This window comes from Aotus nancymaae, unplaced genomic scaffold (genome assembly GCF_030222135.1).
Source record: "Aotus nancymaae isolate 86718 unplaced genomic scaffold, 86718_ANA_hifiasm-v0.15.2.pri h1tg000076l, whole genome shotgun sequence".
Taxonomy (NCBI): Eukaryota; Metazoa; Chordata; class Mammalia; order Primates; family Aotidae; genus Aotus; species Aotus nancymaae.
This window is the reverse complement of record NW_026988491.1, coordinates 36,978-57,498: the sequence shown is the minus strand read 5'-3', so window position 1 is coordinate 57,498 and position 20,521 is coordinate 36,978. Positions and strand designations below refer to the sequence as shown.

The 20,521-nt window shown below is 46.4% G+C and overlaps 1 protein-coding gene across 1 annotated transcript in view; it reads right to left on the bottom strand.

Annotated features, from left to right (window-relative positions):
- The window catches only part of SGSM1 (small G protein signaling modulator 1), a 94,062-nt gene that overhangs the window by 50,080 nt on the left and 23,461 nt on the right, over window positions 1–20,521 (bottom strand). The window contains exons 3-9 of the mRNA XM_064367862.1: window positions 11,373–11,448; window positions 8,803–8,965; window positions 6,467–6,619; window positions 4,904–4,971; window positions 4,537–4,682; window positions 4,287–4,418; window positions 1,173–1,297 (exon numbers count right to left, since the gene is read on the bottom strand). Coding sequence (XP_064223932.1) covers window positions 1,173–1,297; window positions 4,287–4,418; window positions 4,537–4,682; window positions 4,904–4,971; window positions 6,467–6,619; window positions 8,803–8,965; window positions 11,373–11,448 — 863 coding nt within the window. The remainder of the gene's footprint in view (window positions 1–1,172; window positions 1,298–4,286; window positions 4,419–4,536; window positions 4,683–4,903; window positions 4,972–6,466; window positions 6,620–8,802; window positions 8,966–11,372; window positions 11,449–20,521) is intronic.

Here is a 20,521-nt window from a genome sequence, read left to right as displayed (position 1 = left end):
GCTCACTGCAACCTCTGCCTCCTGGGTTCAAGCCAATTCTCCTGCCTGTCTCCTGAGTAGCTGTGATTACAGGCGTGCACCACCACACCTGGCTAATTTCTGTATTTTTAGTAGAGATGGGGTTTCACCATATTGGTCATCCTGGTCTCGAACCCCTGACCTCATGATCCATCCACTTCGGCCTCCCAAAGTGCCGGGATTACAGGTGTGAGCCACCACGCCCGGCCGAGAACACTTTTAATCACTCCAAAGTCTGACGTTAACCACACCAAGCCTTCACATTAAACAGAACACAATAATAGCCTTCTAGTGATGTTTCTTGAAAAGAGCCCTTATTTTCTTAGAGATGAACATTAAAATATTTACAGATGAAATCATATCATGTCTGCCTGTTGCTTCAGAATACTGGGGAGGAGGGAATGGGTTTGTGGCCGTGAGGGCAGGGTGATGGGTACCTGAGTTCTGTCTATCTTTAGGTTAAAAAATCTTCATTGTAAAAAGTTTTAGGAAAGCAATAAAATGTAAAAGAAAATTAAGATGAGATGTGGACTTAGAGCAGCAAAAACCACTGCTTCTCCTCCCCACCAGCAGCCGAGACTCCTCAACCTGAAATACTGGAACCAGCCACACCTCTGCACCATGGCTTTCTCTGTTCCTCCTGAAGTCTTCCCTAATTGGGCTGGAACCCAGGCATTGCAGCAGGGAATCCCCTGTCCCAGCACTTCTTTCAAGCGTGACTCTAAAGCCTTTGCTGGGTCTTATACATCCCAGGATTTCATGGGAGATGCAACCCTGGACCAGATACTCGCTAACACCTCCTGCTTTCCTTTTTTACTGAGTGATGGAAGGGAGGACAGAGACTGAAGAATATTTGCCATTTGCAGGCTTAGGAGAGGACTATAAAGATTTCTCCGTCTGGATGGTTTTGTCCAGGGCATTGCCAACTCCCATGCCCTAAGACTCTTCCAGCTGGTTTCCAGATTCTCCCAAGCCTTTGAGTTTCCCAGGAGGCCAGAGCTGCAGGGAGGCTGAGCCAAGAGGCCCTAACAGCCAGGCAGAGTAGCGGGCAGAAGCCGGGCGAGATGCAAGCCTCCCTTCCCCAGGGGAGGAACTTCCTTGTGCCAAGGGGAGTGGAGGGACCCACGGGACGCAGAGCAGACCCAGTGCCCTACCTCTTCTCATAGTCCAGGTCCCCCACAGACCCGTTCATCAGCTGGTTGGGCGTCCACTTCAAGGTCATGACATCAGCCGTCTGGTGCAGGGACAGGTACCCTGGCACAGCCTCCATGTCGTCCCTCTGCAGAGAGAGGAGGACTCAGGTCTAGCCATGGTGCTGGAGTCGCTGTGGACATAGGTCCCAGCCCATGTGACTCAAGTACACCTAATCGGAACTAAGAGATTGGGTTAATCTCTTCAAGGCCCTGGCCACTTGGAAGACGCTAAGCTTCCTTCCAGGTGGCCATGCTAAGCAAAGCCATTTGTAGCCAGCCTCCCAGGATGGGTTCTACATCATCCAGCTGTGAAAGCCTCCCACCCCCATCACTTTCACACTCATGACTTCCTCCTGAGCTCAAGCGTCCCTGACCCTAGGTTCCTTAAGAACCAGGAAGGAGGCCCTGCCCCACTGAAAATCACGCTTTTCAAAACAGAAGGCATTTATCTTGGCCAGGTTTAAGGGGGAAGAGTGGTAGACTGCCTGTGTGATGCTGGCAGGGTAGGCACGCGTTTATCCCTGCAGGGAAGCCCCCAAGTCCAGATTTTCTCTCTCTTTTTTTTTTTTTTTGTTTTTTTTAAGACGGAGTCTTGCTCTGTTGCAAAGGCTGGAGGGCAGTGGTGTGATAGCTCACCGAAATGTCTGCTTCCCAGGTTCAAGCAATTCTTCTGTCTCGGACCCCCAAGTAGCTGGGATTACAGGTACCCGCCACCACACCCAGCTAATTTTTGTATTTTTTTTTTTTTAGTAAAGATGAGGTTTTGCCATCTTGGCCAGGCTGGTCTCGAACTCCTAACGTCAGGTGATCCGCCCACCTTGGCCTACCAAAGTCCTAGGATTACAGGCGTGAGCCACCATGCCCCGCCAAGATTTTCTTGAAAAGCAACAACCAAATACTATCACAGGCTGGGCGCTGTGGCTCACACTTGTAATCCCAGAGGTTTGGAAGGCTGAGGTGGGAGAATTACCTGAGCTCAGGAGTTTTAGATCAGCCTGGTCAACATAGCAAGATCTCATCTCTACAAAAAATAATTTAAAAATTAGCCAGGCATGGTGGAACATACCTGTAATCCCAGTTACTCAGGAAGCTGAGGTGGGAGGATTGCTTGAGCCCAGGAGTTTGAGGCTGCAGTAAGCCATGATCACACCACTGCACTCCAGTCTGGGTGACAGTGAGACTGTGTCAAAAAAAAAAAAAAAAAAAGGCCAGGTGTGGTGGCTGACACCTGTAATCCCAGCACTTTGAGAGGCTGAGGCGGGCAGATCACCTGAGGTCAGAAGTTCGTGTTCATCTTGGCCAACATAGTGAAACCCCATCTCTACTAATAGTACGAAAATTGGCTGGGCATGGTGGCAGGTGCCTGTAATCCCAGTACTCAGGAGGCTCAGTCAGGAAAATCACTTGAACCTGGGAGGCAGAGTTTGCAGTGAGCTGCAATCACACTATTGCACCCCAGCCTGGGCAACAGAGCGAGACTCCATCTCAAAAAAAAAAAAAAAAAAAAAACCATCCCTGAGATGATGAGAGTGGACATTCTTGCAAGAAATGCTGTATTTCCTGTGCTGCTGGGTCAGGGGTCACCAAACATTTTGTGTAAAGGGACAAATACGGAATATTTTTTGTTTTTGTAAGCTACACAAGCTCAGCTGCAACCACTCAACTCTGCCAGCAAGGCCTGAAAGCAGTCATAGGTTGTAGCTGTGTTCCAATACAACTTGATTGGTAAAAACAAGTGGAGGCCCACATTTGGCCCACAGATGATTGCTAACTCCTTCTCTTGATGGAACAGAAAATGATGTTTGGAAAAATGCGGGCACTGATGACTCCTAAGTCAAAAAGTGATAGAGAAGATGGAACTCTGAAGAAGTCTGAAGACTATCTTAATGGATTTCAATGATATTTTCCCTTTGTGTTACTTGTAAAAGTGGTATAGATTAAAAAACAAAACTACATCCATATAAGTTTCAAAGGCCTCTTTCAAAAAGTATAAGCTAAAATTTCTAAGTAGCAAGAAAAAAATTGTATATAATCTAAATGGCATTTTGAATTGTTTGAGATTATGTTAACAAATGGTATATCTTAAATTAGTAATTAGTGTCTTGGCTTCTTAGATTTGTGGCAATAGGGTTTTGGACCCACTGTGAAACAGATACGGAGGCTTAGAGGGAAAAGTGACTTGCTCAACATCACCCAGTGATTAAAACTGTGACTGCAGAGATGAAGGGGCTGATGGTTTTCCCTTTGCTTTCTCCCGCTGAGCCCAAACACCACAATGACCATGCAACCAAATGGAACCGGGCAGGGGACAGCTGAAGGAGACACTGCATGAAGGCAGGAACCACATACGCCTCGCCTACACTCATCCATGGAGCCCAGACGCGTGATGGGGCAGAGAAGGTGACTGAGGGATGGCACCGACTCTGGCATCAGCTGGCCTGAATTCAAATTATAACTGTCTGCACCTTACTTCCCCTGTCCAGGCCTCAGTATTACCATCTGATAATACTGAGGCCTGTAAAAACAGTACCTGCCTCAAAGGGTCATTGGGAAGTTTAAGAGTTAATACAGTTGAAAACACTTTGCACAGTGCCTGACACATAGGAAGCATCGAGAAATACTGGCCATGAGAATGAAGATCTTGACATCATATGCACCCAGCACACAGCAGGTCCATGGAAATGTTTGCAGAAACCATGAGAAGACAGTGAACAGACAGAAGCCTGGGTATGCAGGTGAGTGAAGAGATGGATGAGAAAATAAAGGGACAGGTGGATGGATGGTTGGATGGACAGATGGATGGACGGATATATGAAATGTAAATATGAGTGGATGGATGAATGTAAAGATGGGTGGATGGATGGATGGGACAACGGGTGGATGGATGGATGGATGTAAGGACGGGTGGGTGTAAATATAGATGGATGACTAAATAAGTGTTGCCTGGGTGGATGTGTGCATGGGTGAGTGGACAGATGGAGAATGGACTGGCAACCGGGAGCCAGAGGGACTTCTTCCTCTATAGCCTGGAGTGAGACCCTCAGTGCAAGATCTGGGCCCAAGATAACCTCTCACCGGCTGAACCAGAACGTTGTTTTTGCCATAGAGCAGGGTGGCACGGGAGTTCTGATGCAGGGACTCCACGTAGTCGCGGGCAGAGAGAGATGGTCGGTCATCCATGCTGCCACTGGAATGCCTCTTCTGGATCTGGTAGGGCGTGAGGGGAGATAGAGGGATGAGGCCTGCAGTGACCCTGAGGGCTCCTACCCTGTTTCCTGCCCCCACGCGAGGTCCCTCCCACAGCCCCACCGTCCACCCCACTCACACAGAGGGCAGGACGCTTGGTGGGCGAGTCCTGCCGCACGTGGGAGCTGTGAATGCGGTGCCTCTGGACAAGTTCATCAGCCGAGGGATCGGTCCAGAAGTGATCTGCAGTCTTCATCTTGGTGTACTCTAGGGCACAGGGCCCCACTGAGGGGCACGTGGGGGCTGGGAACCCACTGTCGTGGAAAGTCCTCCCACTCACTGACCACCAGGTGGCTGCCCATCTCACTATCCTCCCCTCCAGCCAGCTAGGACAGTGCTGCGTTTCAATGGGTGAGGCTGGACAGGGGTGAGAGAGTCCCTGAGGAGGTGCCCCTGAGACTCAAGACCAAGAGTCTAGATGAAGCTCAGCGCACAGGACTACTTACCCAACAAAGACGCAAGGATGGGGCCATCCACAGGGTCCATCAGGAGAGCTTCCTTCTCATAGTATTTACTAGCAAGAGGAGAGAATATGCAGGTTTGGATGGAGACCAGCAGGGGACGTACAATCCACAGACCGGAGTTCAATCCCAAGTGTCATTCAGTTACCACCCAAAGCCTCAGCTGCCCCATCTGTAAAATGGGGATAATAATAATAATATAGTTCATAGGGCTGACAGAAAGACTTCTTTTTTGAGATAAGGTTTTTCTCTGTTGCCCAGGCTGGAGTACAGTGGCACAATCAAAGTACACTGTAACCTCAAACTCCTGGGCTCAAATGATCCTTCCACTTCAGCCCTGATCAGCTGGCTCTAGAGGCATGCACCACCACACCTGGCTAATTTTTTAATTTTTTGTAGAGACAGGGTCTCATTATGTTGCCAAGGTTAGTCCTAAATTCCTGGGCTCAAGTGATCCCCCCGTTTGGAGATCCAGAGCTTAGATTCTTGCAGTTTCTCTCCTGCCATGAGGCTCTGCACCTGTATTTCCTCCACCAGAAACACTTTGTTCCCCATCTCATCATCTGGCTGATGCCTCCATGATCTTCAAATGGGAGCTTAACGGTTGCAGCATCTGGGACACTTTCCCTGACCACCGGGAGAAAATGAAACACCACCACACCCCCTTGGAACACCCATCACATATAATCACCATGACCGTGTGCTGGTTTTCCTTGCAAGCACGTGAACTTCATGAGAAGAGGGACTTTTCTCTTCCCTTTCATGGAGATTTTCCTTGCAAAGGGGCAAAGAATAATAACAAAAGCATCCACTTTGTAAAGATGTGGTTAATCCAGCACTTTCATATTCTGAAAGATGGGGAGATTCTGAGATATTTCTCTCTTTCTCTCTCTCTCCCTTCCTGCCACCTCTTGGGGGCAGGAGAGGCATATTGGCCATGAGGTGTATCATAATAAATTTTGCCATGGCTCCTCACTGCTCTTGAGATGATGTACAAGCTCTATAACATGACAGGCATCACTACTGTATCCCTGACATCTAGGTTAGAGCCAGTACACAGCAGATGCTCATTAAATATTTGCTGGATGAATGAATGCATGGATTAATGCTTACCCAAGAGGGCTCATACTATAAAACTTTCACATCAGATTAAGCTAGTGGAGAAAATGTGAAAAGGCTCACCATGCATTTTCAAAATGCTGCATATTCACCAAATTCCTTTCTCACTTTTTGGGAGTATCAGGAATCTCCATGTCATTTACCAAAAGAGATAATAGACACGGAGAGGCTAAGCGATTCTCTAGGGCCACACAGTTATTGAGTGGAGTAATCCACAGGAGAAGGAAGAAACCCAGGATCCCTATGCTTCGAAGACCTTGTACTGCCATTAAGCTCATGAATCTTCCCTAGGTTCCAAGCATTTAATCACTTTCAAACTTAGTGGCTGTCAAGGAAAAAAAGAAAGCAGCTTGTGCCGGGGGTGCAATTCCCATAACGGCCAACAGGTGGAGGCAGAGCATGGTCAGGTGTTCGGTCTTTCCCTCTCACCTGCTGTTTTCCACAAGGTAATGCACGATTTTGTCCAGGACCTTCTCAAACAAGGCCGTGCGAATCCACAGATGCTTGATGGCAAGTGGGGACAAGTTGGGCAGCTTCGGCAGCTTCCGCACATTCTCCTGGAGGCCCTGGATCTGGTTTCTCCTTCAAGACCAATAAAGGAGGGGAATAGATACTCACAAGAGCAAATCCACAGGACCAATAGGCAAACGAGATTCTCTCGGGGAAATGAAGGAATGGCAGCTAAACACCAAGAGCCCACATTGCTGCTAGCAAGCTGGTCAGGAGTTGAAAAAATAATAATACCAGGTGAGTGTGCAGATGTGGTTAAACAGACACTTTCCTACACTGCCAATGGGCAAGCCAGATTCTCATACTGATATCCCCCCACCTCTAAAGGAGTGCTGGCCAAGAAGAGTCTTCAAGTATAGATCCTTCAGTGGCTCCCCAGTGCCCTTGGGAAGCAAGCTCTTCAACATGACAGGCAGAGAGCTCCAAGACCTTGCCCCACTCACCTCTCCAGCAATCTCCTTACCACTAACCCTTCTCACTCCATGATTCAGCCAGAGATATGTGCAGATGCCTGAGGCCACCATCATCTCATCTGAAGCCTTTCCCTGGGCTGCTGGTTCTTCCTGGTTCCCTCCCCACCCACTCCCAGGAGGACCCCTCTCATTCTTTAGGTCTCAGCGACGGCTTCACCTCCTACATATGGGAAGCCCTCTTGGACCAACCAAAGCTGGTCTGTGCTGTCAGCCTCTGCAGCTGAACTCCCTGCTCATTTTTCTTTCTTCCCCTCCACACCATGATCTTGAGGATATGAAACAGGCAACTCATTTTTTAAAAAATAAAGTACTTACTGAGAGGCTACCATGTGGCAAGTATGGGCCCACTTCATGTCTGTATCTCCAGGGCCCAGCACAGTGGCTGACGTATAGAGGAGGCTTAGTAAATGTTCATGAAGGAATGATTGCATATATGAATAAATGCATCTCTAATTCCTCCATTAGGCGGTCACTCCCAGTGTTGTGGAAGGCCCATGACAAATCCAACCCTTTAAGAAGTTATCTGCAAACACCTGGGAACTTAGCAGATGGACTGGAAGGTACCCAAAGACCAGCTGGCTGAGAAGTCACTCCAAATGGGAGTTGGCAGGGCCAAATCCTGGGCTCTGACCACCATACAGTTCTGGCCAGTAGCCCTGGGCAGGCAGGGCCTGAAAGCCAAGGAAAGGGCCATTCTCATCCAGTGAAGTGGAGTGACCACCACGGCAGAGACTGCAAACATCTGACATGCTTGTGTCTTCCCTGCCTTTGCCCTTGACAGATATGACCAATCAATCCATGTGCTTTTCCCCAGGACGCCCGATCACAGCTTCAAAATCACAGCACATTCCTCTGGGAAGCCACCAGCACCACATTTGTTGCCAGGAGTTGAAACCAAATTTGTCATCCCTGACCAGGCTGTAGACAGGGGCATTGGCTGTACAGTCAGGACCTCCCAGGGAATGGCTCTGGCTGAAGGTGCTCACATGCACACACTCCGTCCATGAGCCTCCCCGTAACACACACCACCAGCCACACGACGAGGGAGGGAAGCCACCTCTCCCCTTCAAAGGTTACTTTAATATGAGGCTTTTTTAAAACTTCTAATCAGTGTATTGGGATGTGATATAATATGCCTATTGATATGAGGCCCTTGCGTCATATCAGACAGTGATATGATGGGAAGCCACTTGATGGCAAGTGGGGACAAGGTGGGCAGCTTCCATGCGGACAGAGTCCATATTGGTTCCATCAAATTTTGGTTGCGCTGCATTTAGAACAGGCTGTGGCTCCCAGTAGGCACTCACTCAATCATTGTTTCTTGGGCATCTACTAGGTTCTAGACACTGTCCCAGATGCTTGTGACATAATGGGGAGAAACAGATCTAGTTGCCTGCTCTTGTGGAGTTCAGCGTCAAGTGGGACAGAAAACAATCAAATAAAGCTTGCATGAGTAACTACAGATGGCCAATCAATAACAACCGGGAGGAAAATAAACAGGGTGATACGGAAGAGAAGATGGGGTGAGGACTGGAATTTTCTGAGCTAACGTAAAGTCTGAATAATGACAAGAAAGCAGCTACAGACAATCAGATGGGTGAGCCTGGTGGAGGGTGTGGCACATGCAAAGACCCCAGGGTGGGAAAGAGTCTGGTGGGTTTAAGGAGCAGGATGGAGAGTGAAGAGAGTGACGGGGGGTGCGGGCTCTGTCGGGGCCCAGGGAGGACTGCGGACTATTCTCTGGGAAGCTGCTCCCACCTGCGCCCCATGCTTTGCACTCACGCGCTCTCGATCAGCTGCTCCAGGTCTTGCACCTTGCGGCTCAGATCCTCAGCCGGCGGAAAGCTCTTGCCCACTTTCATAAAGAGAGCTGCGATCTTGTTGCTGCGTAGGAAGCCGGCCGCCCGCCGCCGAAGCCCGTGCAGGACGCAAGCCTCCACAGCCGCTGCAGGGACATGGCAGTCAGCAGGCCCTGCCCTGCCCACACTTCCCAGCACCCAGCATGGCCCAGAGCTTCTGTCAGACACAGGAACCGTGGAGAGCCCTCTCGATCTTCTTACCTTCTGTCTTACCCCAGAGACAGGGAGCTCACACTTGTACAGGTACGTAATCAGTGTTTATTGAAAGCGACTACATAAGAAGTCCTTCTTACTAGGCAGCTGATGGGTGTCAGATAACTGTGAAGATTTACCTTTCCTAATTCTTGTGACAAAATTAAACGTAAGCCCTTTACATGAAATGTAAGCTCTAAAGAGCAGTGCTCTAGGGGGACAGAGCTTGACCAAGGTTATGTTATGTGCAAGGAGGAATATTGAGAAGTTTTGGTCCCATCACTGTTTCTGTTTTTTTGTTTTGAGTTACCAAATACTTTGTTTTGCATGAATGGTCAAATATTGCCTAATCTGCCCATGGATTTAAAATATTCCAGGACACAATCTCTTAGATATCTTATTTTTAACTTACATATGCAGTACTTTCTGTTTTTTTTGAGATGGAGTCTCGTTCTGTTGCCCAGGCTGGAGTGCAGTGGCATGATCTCAGCTCACTGCAACCTCCGCCTCCCCAGTTCAAACAATTCTCTGCCTCAGCCTCTCAAGTAGCTGGGATTACAGGCACGTGCCACCACGCCTGGCTAATTTTTTGTATTTTTAGTAGAGATGGAGTTTCACCATCTTGGCCATGCTGGTCTTGAACTCCTGACCTCGTGATCCACTCACCTTGGCCTCCCAAAATGAGGAGATTACAGGCGTGAGCCACCGCATCCGGTCCATATGCAGTGCTTTTCATTGGTGTATGTTGATGTAAGTTAACTTTCTATTCAGGCTTTGGAGACATTGTTTAATTCTTTCTGACAATGGCTTATAAGAAACAATGGAGAAAAGAAACCTCAAGGAGATTCTTTAGGCTTCATTTAGGGCCATCACACTTCTCCCACCCAAATATTTTGAATAGAGCTACAGAATTATTATAATATTTTATCACTTTTATTCCTCTAAGTCTTTAATTGGTAGGTATGCTATCAAGTCTTAACATGGACATGCATATGACTTTATTTGAAAATAAAAATATTCAGGAAAAAATAAAAAGCTGGGAATGCATATATGTATATATACACATACATATATGTATGTAATTTTATGTGTGCGTGTGTATGTGTGTGTAGCTTTATGTTTAAATAAAGACATCCCACTTGAAAAAATAAGATCTTCACTTTGGGAGGCAAAGAGAGGTTTGCTTGAACCTAGAAATTTAAGACCAGCCCTGACAACATAGCAAGACTCCATCTTTACAGAAAATTTAAACATTAGCCGGGCATGGCGGCACATACCTGTGGTCCCAGCTACTCGGGAAGCTGAAGTGGGAGGAATGCTTAAGCCCAGGAGGTTGAGGCTGCAGTGAGCTGTGACTGCACCACTGCACTCCACCCTGGGTAACAGAGTGAGACCCTGTCTCAAAAAAAAAAAAAAAAAAAAAAAAAGATCTTGCCCAAGGTCAATTAAAAGAAAGCAGCAGAGGTGGGTCCAGGTCTGCCTGGCAGAAAAGGGGATGAACTGAGGCCCGTGGCCTCCTGGGTCACAGTGTGTGCTCAGCATGCTGTGGGCCCTGTGGGGTGGTGCCCCCGCCATTTGGACAGCAGCTGATAGGCTGACCAGCTCTTCTAGCTCAGGCCTCTCCACAGGACCAAGATCACGGGAGGGGAATTAGAACATGTCCTTCATTATGAGACACTCCAATTATTAAATTAAAATCCAACTCCAACTTCTATGTACACACTGATTATCCTAACCCCAGGGATACTCAGAACACATCCCTAGCCATTCTCAAAGTACAGCAAGAGCCTGGCCATGGGGTTATTTCTGGAAGCTTGTGAGCTGAGCTGGTTCAAGGAGACATGGCTGAGTCACGCCCTGAGCCCTGGGCCTGCATCCTTTGCTGAGCCAGATGGACGCCACCCTTCAGGATGTGTCAAGGGCTCGTAGTTCCCTTTTTTAAAAAAGTCCCCATCTACCCTCTCCCTTTCCTAGCAGTAGCCACAGGCAGAGTGAGGGACAGGAGCCCATTCATCAGATGCAAGACAGCCTGTCACTTGGAGCGTGGTCGGTGTGAACATTGCCCAGGGGGAGGGAAGACAACCCCTACAGTGTTAACCACGCTGACCCCTTCATGGGGCAAATAAGTTATTTTTAATTGTTTCTCTACACTGTTCTGTATTTTCAAATTCTCCAATGGAATCTCCCACCCAGAATCCAAAAATAACTTCAGAGTTATAAAGCAAAACATTGGCTCAAAGACGCCACTTCCCTGAGGCAGCCCACGGAGAAAGAAGCCACTTTCCCAGGCCACAGACTCACCACAGAAGGAGATGATGTGGCTGCTGTCTTCGTGGACAAACTTGCGTGTCACAGCCTCCTCCATGATCTGCTTCACCTGGAAGGCAGAGGCGGCCGGAGGGGAAGGGGTCCAAGGTGACCAAGGTAACCTGGGTGTAGGTGCCCCAAAAGAGCTGCATTGCTCCCCACAAGGCTTTTTGGGCTGTTTGGGATGTTTTCATAGCTGCTTTCCTTCCCACCTCCTCGCCTTGTCTTCTGTAGGTCTGAGGACTGTCACAGCCACACGCTTCCCATTTTATCAATTATTTGTTCAGGTTCTTTGCACAGCAGGCTCTTGCTTCTCTCAGGTGTCACACAAAAACGTCATCTCCTTTCCTGACCACATTGTCTAAGGCATCCCCCTCCCCAATCCCGTCCCTTATTTTAGTTCCTATAGGGCACTCACCACTATTCCCATTCTTTTTATTTATTTGTTTATTGAGACAGAGTTTCACTCTTGTTGTCCAGGCTGGAGTGCAATGGCACAATCTCAGCTCACTGCAACCTCTGCCTCCCAGGTTCAAGCAGTTCTCCTGCCTCAGCCTCACGAGTAGCTGGGATTACAGACATGCACCACCACGCCCGGCAATTTTGCATTTTTAATAGAGACAGGGTTTCTCCATGTTGGTCAGGCTGGTCTCGAACTCCTGATCGCAGGTGATCCACCCACTGCGGCTTCCCAAAGTGCTGGGATGACAGGCGTGAGCCACCACATCCGGCCTCCTTCTTTTTGTTTGTTTTTTTGAGACAAAGTCTCATTCTTGCAGGCTGGAGTGCAGTGGCATGATCTTGGCTCACTGCAACCTCCACCTCCCAGGTTTAAGTCATTCTCCTGCCTCCGCCTACCGAGTAGCTGGGATTACAGGCGCATGCTACCACATCTGGCTGATTTTTCTATTTTAAGTAGAGACGGGGTTTCAACATGTTGGCCAGGCTGGTTTTGAGTGATCATCCCGCCTTGGCCTCCCAAAGTGCTGGGATTACAGGTGTGAGCCGCTGCGCCCGACCTACTACTATTCCCATTCTATTTGTTGATTTGTTGACTATCTGTCTCTCTCTTCTAGAATTTAAGTTCCACAAGGGCAGAAACTTCATCTGCCCCATTCACTGCTGAATATGCACAACCTAGAACAGTGCCTGGCACAGAGCAGACACTCAATCTACATCTTCTAAATGACTGAATGAATAAATGAATCCGTGTATGAATGAATAAATGAGATATATAAAGGAATCAGGAGGATGCAGGATAAAAAACCTGCCCTGCAATCAAGTAGACCTGAGTTCAGATGCCTGCCTGGACACCTCCCAAGTGAGTTTCTGATCTTATTTTGGGAAACAGATGCTTAGCAAAGTAAAGGCACTTGCCCCGGGAGGCAGCGCTGGCTGTCACAGGTTCCAGCTCAGGACAGACACCTAGGCTGTGTGCTGTTCCCAGTGAGCTGAGCTGATTCAAGGAGACATGGCTGAGTCACACCCTGAGCCCTGGGCCACTTGCTCAACAGCTCTCACCTGAGTGCCTCTAATGTGCCAGGCATGGGGACACAGTGCGAAAGGGCAGCTGTGCCTCTGCTCTTGGCGTCGATCCTCTGGCAGCCTGAACACCCTTCTTTTCCACTGGATTTTGGGTCCAATTCTGCTCAGAGTCATTGTGGGATTTAAGCAAAGACCGTCTCCTCTCTGGGCCTCAGTTTCCCCACTTTGAGGTTGAGGAGGTTGGAAAAGACAATCCCAAAGGCCTGTTCCAGCTCTGCATCACCCTGAGGGTTCTGACGTTGGGGTAAACAAAGCAAAGTTCTGAGTTACTCCCACCCAATGGGTCTCCACACCCTTTCCCACTGTCCTGTGGCCCATCCAGATTCTACTATGTCAGCATGTTCATGCATCCATCTGAGAGCTGTCCTAGGCCCTCCCTGCCCCCTCTCCCTGCCTTCTGGTTACCTCCTGGAGATGAACACAGAGTTCGGTGCATCCCTGTCCACCTTCTCTGCAGAAACACATGGCAGTGTCCCCCACAGAGCTGGCTCAGCATCCTTACCCAACACAACCAAGTCAGCATCAGCACTATGAACAGCTTCCGACCTCCGTGCTCCACCAACTCCAAGCTGGGGGTTGCCTGCAGCCTTTCTATGCCTGAAAACTATCTAGGGAGGCCCAGGAAATTGTCTTATGGAGGCAAACTGGCCCACCCAAGGTCACGTAGTAAGAAGGAGCAGAGCAGAAATTCAAACTTATCTTGTTTTTTTTAATTCCCATCGTGGCTCCCAATGCCTATCTTGGCTCCTCCCACTATTAGCTGTGTTTCCTCAGGCAAATCATGTCACTTCTCTGAACTCTAGTTTTCTCCTTGGTTAAAAAGGTTATAGAAATAGCACCAGCCTCAAGGCGCTTGGGAAGACTGCATAAGATAATGATCATCACGTGCAGAGCACAGGGCCTGGCACGCTGTGTGCTCCAATAAATGTCGGCTGCATGCAGGTCATCACCTCTGCCTGAAACCTTACCTGGCCCCGCTGTCACTGTTATTTTGGCCCTGGCTGGAAGGTTTCCTGTTCAGGACATCAAATTCCCCTGCTTGGGTTCCTAGAGAAGCTGCTTTTGAAACACCCATCAGATGTATAACATTTGGTCAGCAACTCATTTTCCCTGCCAGGCTCTGATTGCCATGGGGGTAAGCATTCTGTGTTTCCTTGCTTTACGGCTATGGTGCCAACAACTACCTCGAGTTCCAGCACGTGGTATTTGCTCAATAAAGTTCTCTTTGAAAAATGAATGGCTCCAAGAATCATGATTGATCTCAGTCTTTGGTAGAATATTTTATTTGAAAAAAGAACATTTTCTTATAACCATAGTTGTAGATAATGGAGAGTAACATTATTATCCCTATTTGTCAAGGGAGGAAACAGAGGCCCAGAGAGGTGATGTAATCTGCCTGGGGTCACACAGCTGGCGAGGAGTGGATTCAGGGCTTGGACCCAGGTTTGTCTGACTCCAGGGGCTGAGCTCCTTCTACAACATGTCATGAAGCCCATGTGGTCTCAGAGCGTTTGCACACCTCTCTCCCCTCTGCAGGAATCTGTCTCCTTCTTTTCTTTGCTCCTCTAAGGCAGGACATGGTGATGCTGAGAAACTGCCAGAAGACGGCGGCCAAGCACCCAGACCCTGATGACATTTGGGAATATAGCAGTAGAGGGAGTGAGTTCAGGCTCAGTCGTAGATGGTAGAGGACTGTCAGGGAGGCATTGAGGGTGGGGAGTTCAGGCAACTGGGTCAGGAGCACTTTCAGGAAAGTACATGGTTAATTAAGAACTGAGAATTTGGGGGACAGACAGACCTGGGTTCAAATCCTGGATGAGCCATTTATCAGACCTTGGGCAAATTCCTTTACCTCCTTAGGATAATGGTACCAACTTCTAAAGATTCCGTCAAACATGCTGGCTGTACCTTCAAAATGTCCTCTGATTCCAACCGTTTCTCAGCCTCCCACTACCACCTCCCCGGTCCAAGTCACCATCACCTCTCCCCAGAATCAATGCTGTAGACTCTTACTGGTCTCCCTGTATCCACTTCTAAGAAGCTCAGTTTAATGCAGCCAGAAGGATCTCGTTAAAAGGTAAATCAATAGAAACCAGATGTAGTATCAAGGAAACAGAGGCCTTGAGCAACGCTGCAAACCAACAATTGGACTTAACAGACATGTACAGACACTCCACTCACTAACAGCAGGATGCCCACTTTTCTCAAGTGTACATGGAACATCCTCCAGGAGAGAGAATATATTAGGATGCAAAACTAGTCATTGTAACTTCTAAAAAATGAAAGCATACGAGGCATCTTTCTCATTCACAATGGAATGAAACAAAAAATCAACAGCAGAAGGAAAACTAGAAAATCCACAAAAATGAATCTTAACGTACTCTTAACCAATGAGTCAAAGAACAAATCTCAAGGGAAATTAGAAAATGTATTGAGTTAAATGAAAACAAAAACGCAACATGGCCAAAGCTATAGGATGCCATAAAAGCAGTATTAGGAAGGAACTTACAGCTGAAAATGCTTACATTAAAGTAAGAAAGATCTCAAAGAAACAAGTTACCGGCACACCTTAACGAACCAGAGAAAGAAGAACAAACTAAATCCAAAGCTAGCAGAGAGAAGGAAATATTAAAAATTAGACTGGGCAAGGTGGCTCATACCTGTAATCCCAGCAATTTGGGAGGCTGAGGCAGGTGGATCACCAGAGGTCAGCAGTTCAAGACCAGCCTGACCAACATGGTGAAACCCCATCTCTACTAAAATACAAAAATTAGCCGGGCATGATAGTGAATGCCTGTAATCCCAGCTACTCTGGAGATAGGCGGGAGAATCAGTAGAGAGGTTCTGGCAGTGATCTTGGCAGTGAGCCGAGATTGTACCACTGCACTTCAGTCCAGGTGACAGAGCGAGACCTCATCTCAAAAAAATAAGTAGATAATTAATTAATTAGAAAGTAAAGATTAGAGCAGCCATAAATGATACAGAATTAAAAAACAGAGAAAATTAACAAAACCAAGAGATGGTTTGTCCAAAAGATCAACAAAATTGACAAACCGTTGGCTAGATTGACTAAAAAAAAAAAAAAAAGAGGATTCTCAAAATTAAAATCAGAAATGAAAGTGAGGACATAACAGATGCCACAGAAAAAAGCATTATCAGGGAATACTATAAACAAATGGATGCCAACAAATTGGATAACCTAGATAAGATGAATAAATTCTTAGAAACACACAATCTACAAACCAAATCAGGAAGAAATAGAAAATCTTAACAGACATATTGTAGCAGGGAGACAGAATCAGTAAGCTAAAAACCTTCCAATAATGAAAAGCCCAGGACCACAAGGCTTCACTGCTGAATTCTACCAAACATTAAAAGAAGTGAACCAATTCTTCTCAAATTCTTCCAAAAATATTAAAAAGGCAGGAACACTTGCAAACTCATTTTATAAGGTCAGGACTACCTTGAAACCAAAGTCAGTCAAGGATACAAAAAAAACTATAGACCAATATCTATGATGAATATGCATGCAAGAATTGTCAACAAAATACTAGAAAACAGAATTCAACAGCATATTAAAACGATTATGAGCCAGACTTGGTGGCTCTCGCCTGTAATCCCAGCACTTTGGGAGGCCGAGGCGGGCGGACCACAAGGTCAGGAGATTGAGACCGTCCTGGTTAACACTCTGTGAAACCTTATCTCTACTAAAAATCCAAAAAAAAATAAAAAATAAAAAACTAGCTAGGCGTAGTGGCACATGCCTATAGTCCTAGCTACTCGGGAGGCTGAGGCAGGAGAATCGCTGGAATCCAGGAGGCAGAGGTTGCAGTGAGTTGAGATTGTGCCACTGCACTCCAGCTTGGGTAACAGAGCAAGATTCCATCTCAAAAAAAAAATAAAAGGATTATGGTCGGGCACTGTGCAGTGGCTCATGCCTGTAATCCCAGCACTTTCGGAGACTGAGGTCAAAGGTTCACTTGAGCTCAGGAGTTTGAGACCAGCCTGGACAACATAGTGAAATCCCACTTCTACAAAAAAAAAAAAAAAAAAAAAAAAAGCCAGGCATGGTGGCATGCACCTGCAATCCCAGCTACTTGAGAGGCTGAGGTGGGAGGACAGCCTGGCCCAGAAGGTTGAGGCAGCAGTGAGCCGTGATCACACCACTACACTCCAGCCTGGGCAAAAGAGCAAGACTCTGTCTCAAAATAAAAACAAGACAAATAAATGGAAAGGCATCCTCTGTTCATGGTTTAGAAGGCTTTATGTTGCTAAAAATGTTGATATTACAAAGTAATTGACAGACTCAATGAAATTTCTATCAAAATCCCAATGGTGGTTTTTTTTTTTTTTTCAGAAACATAAATATCTATCCTAAAATTAGTATCAAGAAACATTTCATGGAACCCTCAATGCCAAACAATCTTGAAAAATCTTCAAAATGAAGAACAAAGTAATAAATAAACAAATAAATAAATAAATAAAATTTAGACAAATGGAATAGAGAGCCCAGAACTAAAACCTCACATATATAATCAAATGATTTTGTCAAGGGGGCCATGCCCACTCAAAGGGGAGAGTGAAACTGACCCAATTGCCCCATAAACTCTTCTTTTTGATAAACATAGAAACTGACCCTTGCAGTCTTAAAAAGCTTGAGGCTTGTATTTATCTGAGTTCCTTCCTCAGAGAAGGTCCTTCAGGCCTCTCAAAAAAAGTATCAAAGAACTGAAACTCACCACATCAGACAGTGGGGGGACCCCCTCATTCCCCATGATTGCTTCCCTGTCACTCCTAGTTCTTGCTTTCTTACAACACATTATTGCATTTCTTCTCGGCTATATAAATGCCTAGTTTTAGTCACTCGGAGATGGATTTGAGACTGAGCTCCCATCTCTTTAGCTGCAGCACCTGATTAAATCTTCCTTGAAAATACTTGTCATCTCAGTGATTAACTTTCTGTGCAGTCAGCAGCAGGACCTAGACCAAACCCCTGGTATTTCAGTAACAAAAGGATAGTCTTTTCAACAAATGGTGTTGGGAAAACTGGATAGCTACATACAAAAGAATAAAATTGGACCCTTACCTTACCCCACATATAGAAATTAATGTAAAATGGACCAAAGACTTAAATACAAGCTAAAACCATAAAGATCCTGTAAGAAAACAGGGGGAAAGCTTCATGGCATTGGATTTGACAATGATTTCTTGGATACGACACCAAATGCAGGAGCAACAACAGTAAAAATAGATAAATTGGACAGTAAAGTTAAAACCTTTTGTGCATCAAAGGACACAATAAACAGAATGGAAAAGGCAACCCATGGAATACAAGAAAATATCTGCAAATCATATATGTGATAAAGGGTTAATGTCCAGACTATATGAAGAACTGCAACTCAACAACAACAAGCAACTGAATTCAAAAATGGACAAAGGACTTGAATAGGCATTTCTCTGAAGAAGCCATACAAATGACCAACAAGCACATGAAAAGATGCTCAATGTGATTAATCATTAGGGAAATGCAAATCATAACCACAGTGAGATACCACTCACACCTATCAGGAGGCTGCTATGAAATGTTGGTGGGGATATGGAGCAACTGGAACCCTTGTGCGATGATCAGAAGGAGAAATGGTGGAGCTGCTGCAGAAAACAGTATGGTGGTTCTTCAAAAGATTAACCATACAATTAGCATATGATCCAGTTATTCCACTTCTGGGCATACACTCAAAACAAATGAAGGCAAAGTCTCAAAGCCAAATTTGTACACCCATGTTCACAGCAGTATTATACACAGTAGCCACAGGGTGGAAGCGACCCAAGTGTCCATCGATGGCTGAAAAGGATAGACGAAATGTGGTCTACACACACAATGGAATACTATCCAGCCTTAAAAAGGAAGGAAATCCTGACACATGCTAAAACATGAATGAATCTTGAGGACATTGTGCTAAGTGAAATAATAGAGACACAAAAGAAGAAATACTTCATGATTCCACTTATATGAGGTACTTAGAGTTGTCAAATTTAAAAGAGAAAGAAAGGAGAATGGCAGTTGCTGGGTGGCTGGGGAGAGAAGAAATGGGGAGGTATTATTTAATGGGTGTAGAGTTTATCTTTCAAAAAGAGATTTGGAGGTTGGCACACAGAATGTAAATGTACTCAACATTGAACAGTATATTTAAAAATGGTTAAGAAGGTAAATTTTAAATTATGTATATTTTACCATTTTAAAATGTGCATATGTTATGTGTTCACATAGTATAAATAAATGAATATCTTTCAGTTAAAGAAAGTTCCATCAAACCATGTTCCTCCTCTGCCCAGAACTTTTCCGTGGCACCCATCTCACCCAGAGTGACAACCCAAGTCCTCACCACCTCCCTCAGGGAGGGCCCTCTGCTGATCTCCCAAGCCCCTCTCCCCCATCCCAACCCTTACTCTACATACACAGGCTTCCTTGATGTTTGCCCATCTCATGTCCTTTGCAATTTCTGTTCCCTTCGCCTGGAACGCTCTTTCCCCAGAAACCTCAACTCTTTCTTCAAATGTCACCTTCCCTGACCATCCTATTTAAAATTGCAACTCCCCGACCCCCACCCAACTTGATACCCTACATACCCCTTTTTCTACCTTTTTTCTCTCCATAGTCCTTCATGATTTTGCTTATTTGCCTCATTCCCTAACTCTCTGATTTAGTGGCCTCCACACTCTACGAGGTCAGGAATTCATCTCTGCCATCTGGTGCTCTATTCCCAAGACCAAGCAGAGTGCCTGGCACAGAGCAGCATTCAACATCTATCTGTTGAATGAATGCCCTGATGGGGAGGTTTAGATGAGGCGATGCGGGTAAAGCTTTTAGCACAGGGCCTGGTATACAGTGTGTGCTCAATAATCCGTAGCATTTGAATAATGATGACAGAGACACCCCTGCTTCCCTGGACCAAGTTACATCTGGACTGTGCATCCCACCTCCCTGCTCATCAGGCGTGTTTATGCAGGTAAAAATCAGGTTAAGAAAAAAATAACAAAATTTTGCAGGGGGAAACCCCACCACCAAGGGCAGTATGGAGCAGGTATGAAAAGGAGTTTTGCCTAGGATGTGAGGAGGGGGAGGAGGCAACAGGCAGGTTGAACGCAGAGAAGAACTAGTATGTCTTGAGTGAGTTGCAGTTTGTAAAGCTCTCTCCCGCCTGCCTTGCCTCACAACTTCAGGTGAATACAATCCCCGCCAGCAGAGGAGGCAGTTGAGACTCAGAGGGCAGGGGACATTCCTCTAAATCAGCACAGCCAGGAAGGTCCAGGGCCAGGCCTGACACTCAAGACTTTAGACTACAAAGCAGAGGACCAAGGGTTGGCAACCCTTTTCTGTAAAGGTCCAGAGAGTAAAAAATTTCTGCTTTGTTGGTAACATGGTCTCCATGTTAATTATTCAACTCTGCCCTTGTAGTATGAAAGCAGCTACATATTCATTCATGTATTTAAATGAATGGGCATGGCTGTGTCCCAATAAAACTTTATTCACAAAAACCAGTGGAGGGCTGGATTTGGCCTGAGGACCAACACTGCACAAGAACATTTGGCTCCACCAG